This window comes from Colius striatus, chromosome 5 (assembly GCF_028858725.1).
Source record: "Colius striatus isolate bColStr4 chromosome 5, bColStr4.1.hap1, whole genome shotgun sequence".
Classification (NCBI taxonomy): domain Eukaryota; kingdom Metazoa; phylum Chordata; class Aves; order Coliiformes; family Coliidae; genus Colius; species Colius striatus.
The window spans coordinates 6281349-6295796 of NC_084763.1; the positions used below are offsets into that span (position 1 = coordinate 6281349).

A 14448-nucleotide genomic window follows, 5' to 3' on the forward strand; every position below is an offset into this window, starting at 1 on the left:
TGGGGAATGTACTGACATGCACCTTTTTCTATCTTCAGACAACAAAAAGAGCAAACCTGGCCCAGTCTCCTCCAGCACCATTTGTCATACACCTTCTGCCTCTGTCACCCAAGGTCCTTTGGGGGTTTTCAGGCATTTTTGGAAGATGTACCCACTTCTGTGCTTCCCCTTCCACCCTGAACACTACTGGATTACAGGCAGAACCTTGTTGGCAGTGTAGAGCTGGAGCTGTACCAGCCACAGTCCCAGGAGCCAGCAGATGAAGTATTAGTCCTTTAATGAGTACAGTAGCGAGCAGAGGCACAGAAAGGAGTTATGGACGGTGAAATCCATCTGCTCTCAAGAGAGCTGAATTCTTGACTTGCATAGAAAACCTGCTGTAGGACACATGGGGTATGAAGTACAGAAACACTTTCCATATCTGCCACAAGCCTGCCCATCACATCTCAACACAGAAGGCTGGGGCAGCCATGGGGATCTGCTCTGAGCAGAGCCCGGGGAGCACCCTCCTGGCCCCCCTCATGCTTGTGCCATCAGCACCAGCATGCTCCCCAGCAGCCCCTTCCCCACGGCACCAGGGCCTGAAGGGGAAGGCACAGTTTAACAAGGGGCAAGGAGGGTGCAGAGGGAAGGACAATGGTGGGTCTGGCTTCAATTTCACAGAAATCACGTTTGGCCTCGAGCTGCCAGGCAGTCATTAAGGAAAGCAGCTTACACTAAAGCTGTGGGTAAAACTGGGGTGTTTCCATCTCATGGAGTCTCCTGCCATTTCTGATGGTTGCCACACTGTACTAAAACAGAGAGGAGACATGCTGAGGGGTACCAGGACTTTGGAGGTGGGGTGAGTCACCCCACCAGGTGCTGGGGGGCACCAGAGCTGGGGCTTGGGCTGGCTGCCCTCAGCTCTGTGAAAGGCACAGGGACATGTCCCCATCTCTCAGAGCAGAACTGTGCTGAGAGAGGAGGGGAGGCAGCTGTTCTGGCTCCCACTCTCCTCTGCATGCAGCCTTTTCAGTTTAGCTATTACACAACCAAACCAAACCCAAACCAACCCCTAAGTTCCAGTACCTGAAGAACCAGGGGAGAGGTGGGAAACAGAAGCGAAGGACACCTGCCCTTGTGCTGAGGTAAACTGGGTTTGAGAGGGAAGGAGGAGATATGCTGCTCCTGTCTGTGCCTACCCAAAGCAAGAGGCTTTGGGGTCTGCATCCTGAGAAGCATCACCAAAACAAGGGAGTCTCTGCCAAGCCAACGCCTCCATGAGCCTGCCTCAAGGTGATTTTCAGACATTAACTAGTTTCTCCCCCAGGACCCTGTAGCACCATTCCTCTGCAGACACAGCACCTGCAGGCACGTTCACTGGATGCAGAGGCTGAGCAGCAAGCCAAATCTAGAAAGCATGAGCTAAAAAGGGCACTCTTCCTCCTTCAACATCCCTATTGCTCCCTACAGGAAATCCCTTATAGATCTGTGCATGTCCCCGATGGCTCTTTCCTGTGAGACACTGACAGAAAGGAACACAGGCTGGTGTACAAGACAGCTTCTTCCCTCACTATCACACTGCTGCACGTTGCAAAGACATGCCAGGCCTTATGTCCAAATGGCACGAGAGGTCACCTCAATGCTTCCTAAATGCAGGGTGTTTACCTAAAATGTTTTTATAAATACACAGTTCCTAATGGTTTGAGGTGTTTTCTCCCCAGATCTATGTTTCACTGACAAAGAGGACACATGCAGAATACACAGGGGACGGGATGACTGTTTGGAAACAGCCCCTGTGTTTGAGCCAAGTTGTGCTCCCAACAGTCATAGAATCATGGAATGATTTCAGCTGGAAGAGACCTTTGAGATCAAGTCCAGCCTTTGTCCCAGCCCTACCAACCACTAGACCATTTCCCTCAGTGCAACATCCACCCGGCTCTGAAACCCTTCCAGGGACAGTGACTCCAGCACCTCCCTGGGCAGCTGTTCCAATGCCTGACAACCCTGTCAGGAAAGAAATTCCTCCTCACATCCAGCCTGAACCTCCCCTGGTGCAACTTAAGGCTGTTTCCTCTTGTTCTATTGCTTGTCACTAGGGAGAACAGACAAACCCCCACCTCACTACAGCCTCCTTTCAGGTAGCTGTAGAGAGCAAGAAGGTCTCCCCTGAGCTGCCTTTTCTCCAGGCTGAACAGCCCCAGAGCCCTCAGCTGTTCCTCATCTGAAACATGCTCCAAACCCCTTCCTAGCTTGGTAGCTCAGCCTCTGGATCCTCTCCAGCACCTCCATGAGAGGGCCCAAAACTGGACACAGTACTCAGTGTGTGACCTCACCGAAGCCGAGCACAGGGGAATGATCACCTCCCTGTTCCTGCTGACAACGCTGTTCCTGATCCAGGCCAGGATGCCCTTGACCTTCTTGGCCACCTGGGCACGCTGCTGGCTCCTGTTCAGCTGCTGTCACCCAGCACTGCCAGGCCCCTCTGTGCCAGGCAGCTCTCCAGCCACTCCTCCCCAGGCCTGTAGCGCTGCTGGGGGTTGCTGTGGCCCAAGGGCAGGACCCAGCACTTGGCCTCATTGAAACCCATGGCACTGGCCTTGTCCCAGCCATGCAGCCTGTCCAGAGCTCCTGGTCAGTCACGGCACTCCCTTTGCTCCTAGTCCCTTTGCCAGAAGAAAGGACTGCTGTGGCAGAGGACACATCCAGGAGAGAGTCTCATCTCTCCACAGCAGCCCTGAATGTCACACCATTAATACATTTTAAGATGCCTTTGTTTTCTGTGGGGAAAAGCAAAAACATCTTGCACAAATTCCATTTGGTATCACTTCTGTAAACAACAACAGACTTCACACAACACCATGCTTCCATTCCCCAAGCTCCTCTCTCTCCCCTTCCAGAGGGAGCAATCATCTTTGGTCTTTGCTACAGGGGAGAGGGAGATAAAGGTAAGCATGTCCTGTGGAGGGAGAAACAGGGCTACATCTTTAACATCCTGCAAAAAATGATGTCAATTCAGCTAAGACGACAGGAGAAAAGGACTGTAAAATAGTCTACACTGAAACTACCCTAGGGCCTGGAGCACACCAAGAGCTTGTGGCATATTTGAACACGGGGTTTGGCATTGCCTCTGCACGACTTTGCTGCCTTCCCTCAGAGATGCCTGTTCCTCCTCTGGGTTCCCCAGCTCTCACCAGGAGCTGGCTGCAAAGTTACTGTAAGGAAACCCTGCCTAATGGTAAGCACTTACAGGACAATGTCAAACCCCAGCAAGATTAAGAGGCAATGTTCATTCTCAACTAACTCCAGCTATCACAAAAACAGAGATGGCTCAATGAGACAAGTGAAATTGAGAGAGCCAGTACCTCCATCAGCAGGGTGCTCGTGTCCTCATCTCTTCTTTGTCTGCAGAAATAGCCCTGATGCCTGGCCTAGACCAGCTGCCTGCTTTCTGGGCTGCAGAGTTTGGTCAGGAAGCTCCTGCTCCACACATCCTAATGAACCACAGACCTGGGGAGAAGGCTTCCCCCCACCAGTAGCTTACCAACCTGGACAATATTTGCCTGCTCGTGGCACCACCAGCTCTGACAGCGCTCAGATGAATGCCACCACTCCTGGGCACTCCCACGAGCACAGAGGGTTAAAATTTACCCCTGGAGATATTTCAGAGCCCAAAGGAATGGCACCCAGAGCGAGCTCCCCCATCTCCCACGTGCATATCTCACCACTGAGCACCAGCAGCTTCCCTAACCCCAAGGCAGCAGCATCCATGGGATGAGCTCAAACCGATGCGTTTCTCCAAGCACACCTTTAGAGCTGGGCTAATCCAGCCCCTGCATAGGGCTTGTCATTCAGCCCTCCAAAAGGCTGTAAGGACAGAAAGAAAGGATCAGACTCCTCAGGACTGCACACTTCTGGGAGCTGGGCTCAATCTATCTCACAACTAAACACTTCCCTTAAAGGCCAAGTAAACAAAGCAGTCGGTGCAGGTCTGGAAAGGAGCTTAAGCAGCTCATCCCTTCTAAAGCTTCCTCTGGAGATCTGCACTGCTTCTGCCACTGCTGTGCCCTGTTTCCACATAAAACACCCCTTCATTTTTCTTTAATGCACCTCCAGGACGTTAAGAACACAACCCCTCAAACCTCCAGCACGAGCAGTTATTAAAACAACCCAACCCAAGCACCCTGAAAGCTGCTCCTGACACAGCGGGGGCCGCTTGCCCTTATTCAGGTAACACTTGGACGGCGACGTCTCGAGCGAGAAACCGCTCGATTTCCTCCTGGGTCATTATTGCAGAGGCAGGAGCTGCTGCCACTGTGTCAGCAGGTGCTGGCTTCTGGCAGTTCATGTTGGAGAAAGGGTTAAACCAAGCCAAGGAGAAGGCACCACCGAACGCCAGCTTCATCCCTGCCCAGCCGCTCGTCTTCTCCCACGTTGGCTTCTGGTTTTTAAGACGTTCGATACCCTGCAAGAAGAGAAGAGTTGTGGGTGGTCTCACGTTTATAAGCAGGTGTATTTGGGCACCAACTGCCCATCTGTAGCCAGGATCTCACTCACATCTAAGTTAACAAGGAAATCAGCCTCAGTCCTGCCTCACTGAGAGTCCTCCCTCCCCAGATTTAACAACAAACCCCTCAACCAAGGCCAGATCCACGGACAACTTGAATCTCGGTGATTTATTGCTGTTGAAAGCCATTCCTTTTGGAAACATGGGCCTCTTCTCCCACTGCAAAAAAAAAAATCACCTCATTTTTACAGCATTTCAGGCAAAATACTGCAACTTTTTTCCCCAGTGCTCAGGAATTTAGCACAGCCACACAGAGCCAGGCTCATCACTTGAAGCTAAGAACAAGCTTACCCCGTGCCAGTTAAGAGCAAGTATTTAAGAACACAATTTCCACTTAACAAATTGCTCAAAGACAAACCACAACACAAGCCAGATGCCCGCTGGGAGGTGAAGGAATCTGTATGGGTGGAAGAGGAGGCTTCACAATGGAACCAGAGCCTTGGCCAGTCAATGCTGGGATTCATTCTCCCTCCGAGAACACCACTTTGAAACATTCCAATTGCACTTAAATAACAGATCCATCACATCTGGACAGTGTCTCTATTTTTTTTTTGATGGTAGAAATAAAAGATCAGAGAAGTTGTTTGTGTTTTAAGGCTCTTGCTGTGTGAAATAGGGCACAACACTTCCGTGCCCATCTTCTGTATCACGTAAGAGAGGAATCAGATCTGCAGCTGCACGTGACGTGCTCACGGCCACACACAAGAGACCACGTGGAAACTCTGTTCTTAGACAGGCGAGAATGCTGGATCCAAGCCTTGAGACACTCAAGGAAAGGGAAAATGAGCAAACTCAGCCACAACCACTTAAAAGAGCACTTGCCACACTTCAGTTCTGTAGGTTTTCTCTAACAACCCACGAGGCATCTCAAAGCTCAGCAAGGGGAGGAGAGGGGAACAAATACAGCTCAGCACCACCACAGCTGCACACACTGAAAGCCTCACAAACAACGCAGCGTTTGAACACAGCAGCAGTTTGGTTCTTGCAATAACAAGGAGGCAGCATGAGCAGGCCCAGGAGGAAACACAGCATCAACCAAAGAGTTGTGTGCAAAGCTTTTGTGAGCTTCAGTCACGCTCCGTTTCTCACGCTGCCTTGGGAGAAATCCAGCAGTGGATTTGCAGAAATGCCTCAGCACCAAGAGGGAAGCCTTCAGGGCTGCAATTCTGGGAAGAACTGGAGGCTCAAAGGACAAAATGTGCATCTTGCAAGGCTCAGCACAGGCACATGGCCCTTTGCTCTGCTCCCAGGCTCATAAAGGCTCATAAAACACTCTGGTTGCTTGGGATGTGAGTCTCTGGTGCTGCTGTGGCCGGTGCCTGTCCTCACCTCCCCACTGGGCAAGCTGGGAGCAAAGCAGAGCCTCAGCAAAGCATTTTATCACTACCATGTGCTATTCCTCCAGGACACTTTGGTTCCAGCACCCTGCAGCCCAGGAGGCTGATGCCTTTGCAGCTTAACAAAGCAGAGACCTTTCTTTTCCTCAGCCAACTGCAGAGGTTTCTAACGCGTTAGTAACAAGCCGGCCCCGTGGCTGCAGCATCGATTGTGTGAGTATCTAGAAAGGAAGGAAAACAAGAAGCACAGAGCAGGAGGAGAAACAGACACCAAGCATTTAAAACCCTTCCCCAGCAGCACAAGCTTTAACTCTGTCCTCTGCCATGTGTGTGATCCATCTCAATCCACTCTGCCATGTAGCTGGGAGTAGGGATCTCAGAATTATAGAACCACTTTGGTTGGAAAAGACCTTTAAGATCATTGAGTCCAACCCCTAACCTGACATTGCCAAGCCCATCACTAACCCATGGCCCTCAGCACCTCAGCTATGGGTCTTCTATCTCCAGGGATGGGGACTCCACCACCTCCCTGGGCAGCCTGGGACAGCATCTGACAACCCTGTCAGGGAAAAAGTTCTGCCTAATTTCCAGTCCAAACCTTCCCTGGCGTAACTTGAGGCTGTTTCCTCTTGTCCTATCACTTGTTACATGGGAGAAGAGACTGATCCCCACCTCACTGCAACCTCCTTTCAGGGAATTGTAGAGCAATGTTGCCCCCCCTCAGCCTCTTCTTCCTGAGCTGCTCCCCATCAGACCTGTGCTCCAGACCCTTCACCAGCTTCACTGCCCATCTCTGGACACACTCCAGCACCTCAATGCCCTTCATGTAATGAGGAGCCCAGAACTGAACAGTGTTCAAGGTGCAGCCTCACCAGCACCAAGCACAAGGGGACAATCTTTGCCCTGGTCCTGCTGATCACACTATTTCTGACACAAGCCTGATGCTGCTCAAATTTTGGTGTAATCTCATAGCTCCAGCACCTTCACCACTTGTGGGCAGCAAGCTCTCTCTTCCCTGCCCCAAAAACTGTCGTTCACCTGCTCTGAACAGTCTCTGCTAGCCAAGGCAGCAAAAGCAAGGTCAGGCTGAGGCTGCACTAATACCAGCTTAGGGAGCGGTGAATCAGAGCAGACAGGGGCATTACTTTCTCTCTCCCAGCCCAACCTCACTAATCCCTTCAGGCAACATATTGGAAACAACTGGAAGTGTTAAAAATTGCATCCTGGTCTAATTTTGGCCACCTGCCCTGTGGTCAGTAGGGCATGAGGTTGTGCTTTAAGGAATAGGTAAGGGGGTGTGTGAAAGGAACACACAACTGTTGAAGGCATTTCACTGGTGTTTGAGGAAGCTTTTCCATAACACCCCATGTTTCCCCCAAATCTCTCACCACTATTTTACAAAGAGAGCTTTTTGTTTCAAACTAAACCCCTGAATCTCTCTCCATGATGTTACAAAGGGAATTTGGTATTTGAAATTAAACCAAGGGCTGATCTCTCTTTCTCACAGCACGGCCGTTTCACTTCTACAAGTGCTCAAAACACATCACTCTGAGTTACATCACTCTGAACAAATGCTGAAAAAAGAACACAGAGAGAGAGAAATACAAAATGCTGAGCACTCCCATGTCAGTAAGAGATGCACTGCTGGAAGCACAGGCAGTAAGATGGGGTTGACCTGTCAGAGACACCCCAGTTCTCCCACTATCGCCCTCAGGATCTGCTCCTGCACAGGCTCAGAGGAGGATGCTGGGCTGTGTGGCCCAACCCAGAGGCAATCTACAGGACAGCTCTGGCATGTTAGAAAGCAGGCACTAATTTCACACACTTTTAAAGTCCCAAAGGCAAGAGTGAAGGAAGAGGCAAGCATTGTAACAATTGCTGTGCACTCAAGGGGAGAGATGGGATGCTATCAGACAGGATGACTAAGGCAGCCTCTCCCTTACAGCAGCTCCTCAAACTCATTTCTGCTCAGAGCACCACTTCAAAAAGGAGAAGTACCCTGCCTCCCACTGAGTTTGCCCTTCCATTTCTCCTTCCATTTCTCCTGGCTGTGCTGAAACCAGAACTGGCACCTGAAATCAGGTAGTCCCGCCCGAGAAAACACTTTCCAGGAGCAAAGTGCCACGTCTGCCTATCTCACATGAACAATGACTCTCAGCCAGCATCATCCAACCTGCACTAAATGGCACCAGCGAGTCAGACAGTGCCACTGAAACACAGGACAGGTACCAGCAGGCGTTTCTGCAAGCTGTGATGATGATGCCTTGCTTGAAACCAACCCAAAAGCTTGACCAAAAGCATCAGTTCCATGCAATGCTGCTTAACAATTTGCATTTGTTTAAAACAAGAAATAAACCCACACTGCAGTGACTACACAGGTTTTTTTCCACGGTGGCCAAAATGCCAAGAGATGCATTTGTTTGTTCATTGCCTCAGTGACTAAAGCCTGCCCCCTCAATACACCTCATGTTGCGTCAGAACAGCTTTAGGGATGGATTGTCTACTAGTTCCAGGTTCCCACCTGCAATTGTCTCACCAGCTGAGCTGATCCTGGCCAAAGATCCAGCCTTTAACTATTGAGCTGAGAGCACTTATTGATGGAAAACATCACTGCATCTCAAAATCAGAGTGAAGTATTTATTTACAACAGCTTTCTGCACTACAAAACCAAAACCCAAGCTCTTCTTTTTCCCTAAGGAGGCGCAGATGCAAAGGCCATGTTTCCTTAGCAGCATCTCCCCCTCCTCCCTGCAGCAGAGATCACAACCTGCTCCTGATGACCTAACCCACAGGGAGGAGGACAGCACAAACAACCTGCTTACACAGAATCATTTTGGGCTGGAAAAGACTTTCAAGATGATCAGCGCCTCATCTACACCTCTTTTAAATATCACCAGGGATGGGGACTCCACCACATCCATGGGCAGCCCATTCCAATGCTTCACACCCCTCTCAGGGGAGAAGTCCTTCCTCAGCCTCTCTGACAGCAGAGGCATTGCTAACAGCCTCTTCCAAGTGGCGAAACACAATTAAGAGATTAGTACATTACTGATTAACTCATCGTTAAACTGAAAGCACAGGGTTAACCTTGCTGTGGTTCTGCCTGCTTGCACACAGAAGTGAAAGTTCAGAAAACCATTACAGACTTTTTCTTTCCCCCTCCCCCCAGCGTTTGAAGCAAAGAAAGAAGAAAAGAACAGCCGCCAAGTTTTTGGAAAAGTTTTATTGCATTTGTTTTCCATATGGAAGCATTGACAGATTGAAAAGATGCAGCATTCACGTTACTTCCAAAACGAGACATCCATTAAACTTCTCCTTCCCTGATTTCCCTCCCTTCCCCCATGGCTTTGAAGTAGTCTAAAGACATGATTTTCAAAAAACAAAACCCAACCAAAAAACCATTTCATTTTAAACCAAGGAAAGGAAAAGATTCCTTGGCAGTCATGGACACAGCTGATTTGTGTTTTCATCTGACAAGCTCCCCTAGAGCTGTGATCCACAACCAGAATAAAACTCCTGCCTCAACACAAGCTGATGTCAGTTGCAGTTCTGGATGGTTTAGCTCTACCCTGTTTTGGAACACCTTCTGTCCCTCCCACTTTCATCACCACACAGCTGATGACAGTACACACACGCTCCTGACCAGAGACAACTTAAACCACACTCACACGCTCCTACAGGTGTGTGGTTTGCACACATATGTGCATAAACATCAGAAAAGATTTACAAAGCTCTAAAGCAGGGCAATGCTAAGAAAACAGAACCAGTCAGCCTGGTGCACCTACACATCCCATCAGTGTTACTCTTTACAGCAACCTGGGCACTCCTGTCAGCTTTTGCACATTAACACCGTTAGAGCAGGCACTGCTCTAACGAGTCGTTTACCCACACCACTAGACACAAAACAAGGTGATTCTTGCTATTCTAAACACTTGAAAATTAGATGTCTTCCTTTGCTTTTCTTTCCTGTGAGTGTAAGGCATTTAATAACCCAAAGAGGCTTCTCAATCAGCCACAGTTGTCCTACGAGGGCAACGATTTCCTGCGCGCAAGGGAGGGAACAGATAAAGTCATGCCAGAAAGATGGAATCGGGTCTGTGGTTGGACGAGAAAGGAAAAAAAAGACAGGAGGGTGGGGTGGGAATTGGTGTTGGCAACGTTTAAGTACTTGTACTGTATGCAATCACCAGGTCAACTGGCTCTCTTGCTGCGCTGCCTTCTTGTCTCGCACCTTTTGGTAAGTGAGGTGTCTGCTTCCCCGTTGGAGTTCAGCTATGAAAGAGCACCGTGCTCCTTCAGGATGTCCAAAGGTGTCTGTGTAGGGCTGTTGGCACTCATAACGTCTTCCACAGAGCTCATCACAGTCAGGAGACAGCACGAGAAATCTACTCGGAAGAGGTGGGGTCACAACAGAGGAAGAGGATCCCCCTTCACATTAGTTAATGCCATACAGGAAGCAGAGAGAAATAAAAGGCCAGTAAAGTTAACAGGACTTAAAAAAAAACAGAGGAGAAAATAAACCAAACCAGGGGAAACAAAATCCAAAAGAAAAGCAGCAGCAGTTTCAGCCAGAGATACAGGATGAGGCTTTTTTTTTCTCTGCAATGATCAGCCATTTGATAGACACTAAAAAAACCCAAGTTTGTTTTGCTCTCTGTTTCAAACATTCATGGAAAATTGGTAACAGTAGTGCTGTAATATGTTTCTATTTTAGTGGAAATGCTGGTCAGGAATTCCTCAGACCACATACTGGTATGGGTCTGCTTTTCCTTGGTCTGGTGTTGCGAATGGGCTAAGCCATGCTATAGAGAACGGATGGCCAAATACTGCTTTCATGTTCATCCATTTTGTTTTTTTAGCCCATCTTCTCTCTTCCTTTTTCAACTGTTCTATTCCCTGAAAACAGAAATATCACATTTTCAGTCAAACACTCAGCTTTTGGAAGTTCTGGATTTGGGGGCGGGGGGGGAAGGTCTGCTCTCAGTTCCCCCCTTATCCAAAGGAGGAGCGAGAAAACAAAAATGCCTCTGTACTGCCCTTCCTTTTCTTCTCACTGTTTTACAGCCAAAAGGATAGAAAGCATTTCTTGGAAATCAAATCACTTTCATTTTGTTCAGGCCTAGATATTTCATAAACCTTTTAAGACCTGCCATCCAATTGCCTCTGATGTCAATTGAAAAAAAACCACCCCACCACCTAAAACCAAACCAAAATCATCTGTTTGAATGGCTGAAAGCATCACGTGCTAACCAGGTGGGAAAAAGTTTTAGAGGGAACCATTATAAGCTTGCAGACAAAAAAAACCAAGACCACAAACCCAAAGATAACCTTTATAAATGCTCCCAGATTCACCAAGCAAGTTCAGGAAGTGCCCATGGCTCAGTGTAGCTGAGTCTACCCGGTGCCTCTTCATGTTTCATTAGAATCACTGCCAAAACATGCACGGGCTGACAGCAGGGAGAAAGGGTTAAATGAGACACCGACTTGAGAGCAATGGTGCTGTTTAGTAAAGGTTAGAGGGAAAACAAAAATAAGCCATCAAGCAATCAGCTGAAACATTCACCAGTGATCATTAGGAACAAAAGGATTATCTGTGTTGTGTCTAAGACCTACAAAGTGAATTTGGTCTTCCAGGAAAGTTGTGCCTGGCTGTTAAGGAGGCAAGAGGAGCAAGGGCAGTCAGTGGGGAGCACTGTTCTTCCAAGGGTGCAGCAGGCAGCTCCACCTCCTCTTTGACTCAGGCTCTTCTGCAAGGTCAGCTTCTCCTGACCGCCACGTACGTCTGTCTCTCCCGTGCGAGGGATTAATGCGCTGTAACACATCTGAGTGTCTCAGGTTACTGATACAGGGAGCTCTGCAGAACATAACACGGGGCAACTGCAAGAGTTGTGCTGATTCCTAGTAAAAAAATGTCACCTCTAGAGGTTCTGGGTCTCTTCAGGAAGAAAGGAAGCACCCCGGTGGGACAGCGCAGAGGAGATGGGGAATGAGGTCTCCCAGATTGGAAAAGGGGGTTGAGAAAGAGCAAGACACAGCCCCATCTCTGAAACGAGATGCATGAGACCACACCAGGAAGCATTTCACCTGGAAATATTCCTCTGCTCAGAAGAGCTTGCTTGCCAGACACAGCAACGGTGAGATGTTCCACAGAGCAAAATCCCCAGTGGCACACGTTAAACCAGGAATCAAAAACAAAGACCCACAACCCAACAGGGGGAGACCGTGTTTCATCTTCTACTTCACACTGTGGCACCGTTCCTTTAACACCTCTGAGTTCCAAGAATCTGAGAGGAAGGGGAAAGAAAAAAAACCCCAATCTGAGGGATTTGAGTGCCCAGCTCTAGGAAGCTCTACAAATTCTTGACAAGCTTCAGAGATTGAGAAATCCAGATGGTGATTTCACAGGCAGCATTTGCTCATTTGCACACTTAGCGATAAGCTTGGCAGGATCTTGCTGTCCTGTATGACACTGTACTTCTTCCTGGGGCTCTCCCCAGCAGAAGTCTTGCTCTGAACACAGAAGAGTCATAGTGTGAACATCAGCCTCTTGCAGAAGCCAAGCATTAAAAAACAAAAACCATACTCTGGAGCAAAGGGCTCTTACAGTCCATAATGCCAGCCACAGCACCTGCTTCAGCTTCAACTGGCCATGGGCAAACAAGTGAAGGGGACAGACAGCTAGAGGAGGCAGGGGAAGGAAGAGAGTTGTCACTCTTTTAAGACCATCACTTCTCCTCAAGCACTCCAGTGAATTGAGATCTCTGAGCATGCTTGGTGAAGGCCAGCAGTATTCACAAGTGTGGGAACACCCCCAGGAGTCACCAGCTCCAGCCTCACACAAGTGGGCAAACGGAACACTGTGAAGTAGCCTCTGCTACGCCAGCTCTGAACTGGGGATGACACGGTGGCTTTGCAGCAGGCTGTACCCATCTCTACTCCACTCCTTTTCCCTCTCTGGCAAGAATTTTTAGACTGTTTAACAAGCAGCTAAACCTGGAAACCTTCTAGACTGAAAGAACTCTGTGTGTGTGTATCTATCTTTCTATATGATCCCTTCCCCACCTACTCGGCTTTCCAGGCACATTAAGCTGTAAATAGTGACACCAGGGGACACACAGCAGAATTTCAGACAATACCAATGTAAAAGTACTTCATTAAAAGGTTCTTGAATCCACAGGGACAAATACTCTCTCCAGAGTAACCCCAGTTACCAGGGCCTACCTTATTACAGATCCTGTCAACACAGCATCCCAGGCAACACATCAGTGTGCACTGCTTCTCACAGTATCCTTCAAGGAGCACAATCCAGCACCCAGTTTAACCATACTGCATCTTTCCCTGAGGGGTACACAGGCACAGGCTCCCCATGCAAGGAGGTAAAAACTTGTAGCCCTTTCCTATAACTGGTGATAGCCTGGGGGGGAAAGGAGTGAATGTGTGTGACACTCACCGTTTCGTCAGTGCAGATGGAGTGTACTTGGGTCCCAAACATAACCGAGGTGAAGATGAGAAACAGGAGAGCCTCGAAACACAAGAGAATGAGGAGAATCACCGTAGTTGGAGGAGAGAAGGAACTGCACTCTGTGAAGACAAAACAAGGGGAGAGACCAGGTAATGCAGCAGCTGCAAAGCACCTGCGAGGCCACGGGTTTTGCACACTCAAAATGGATTGGATGATCACTGTTCTCAAACAGCTGCACACAGGGAAGCTCTGATATCCTTGAGGGAAGTGGACAAGTTTACAAAACCAAAGCCAGAAAAACACTTCAAGAATGCAATTTTCTTTTCCACTCAAGTGTTTCCCCAGCACACTGCCTAGGACTTCATTTCACCTGTAGCTTCTCTCTTAAACCTTAACAGACTTTCCACAGTGATAAAGTCTGTTAGAGAGCACAAGCTGATGGTTAGGACACAAGGATAATTATTCCTGTAGCACCAACAAAAAAAAAGAGTAAGCTTCCACTTGTAACTGCTCTAAATCATAACCTAAAGCAGGGCAGATGAAGCCAAAACCTTCCTTTTCCTCACAATCTGTAGGGTAAACTCAAGCAAGAGCTGAAAAAATCTGAGAAGGTAACTATAAGAGAGGAGTGGAAGAAAGGAAGGAAAATGTGATTAGGCAAAACCTGTAGAGTTGAGTGTTCTAAATGTCAGAATATCTCCAGATCTTTCTGCAATCCAAGAATGAGTATCACCAAAAAGGCCTGTTTTTCTCATGAGATGTTAGGCTCTAACAGATCCACCATAATGAGGGGGTAACGCTAACAAGCACAAATCCAAGCAGATGGAACAACAGATCCATCTCTCGTAACAGCTCTGTTCTGTCAGCTAAACCTGGGGCAGGTGGGAAAGTGCTTCCCCCACAGCTACAGGCTCTGAGAAAGGAAACAAAGGAAACTCTGCCTTCTGATGTATTCTGCCCCTACAGCCCTGGCCACTGTAGTCAAATCCAGATGTTCTCAGTGACAACTGGCAGCTGTTTCATGAAGTTCTGAGCTGCAGAACAACCTTGTCAAACCCAGTTTATGCGTGTAACCGTATCCCTCCTCTGCAGCACCACCAACT

At 48.6% G+C, this 14448-nt stretch overlaps 1 protein-coding gene across 5 annotated transcripts in view; it reads right to left on the reverse strand.

Moving 5' to 3' along the window:
- Positions 1 to 260: 260 nt before the first annotated feature.
- ZDHHC3 (zinc finger DHHC-type palmitoyltransferase 3) overlaps positions 261 to 14448 on the reverse strand; it is a 36633-nt gene continuing 22445 nt past the window's right edge. For 4 of the 5 annotated variants that reach the window (XM_061996257.1, XM_061996258.1, XM_061996260.1 and 1 more), the window contains exons 6-7: positions 13334 to 13464; positions 261 to 4444 (exon numbers count right to left, since the gene is read on the reverse strand). In XM_061996257.1, coding sequence (XP_061852241.1) covers positions 4202 to 4444; positions 13334 to 13464 — 374 coding nt within the window. In that variant the 3' untranslated portion in view covers positions 261 to 4201. Of the gene's footprint in view, positions 4445 to 9113; positions 10780 to 13333; positions 13465 to 14448 lie in introns of those variants that run through there. The other variant, XM_061996262.1, reaches the window with a different exon arrangement.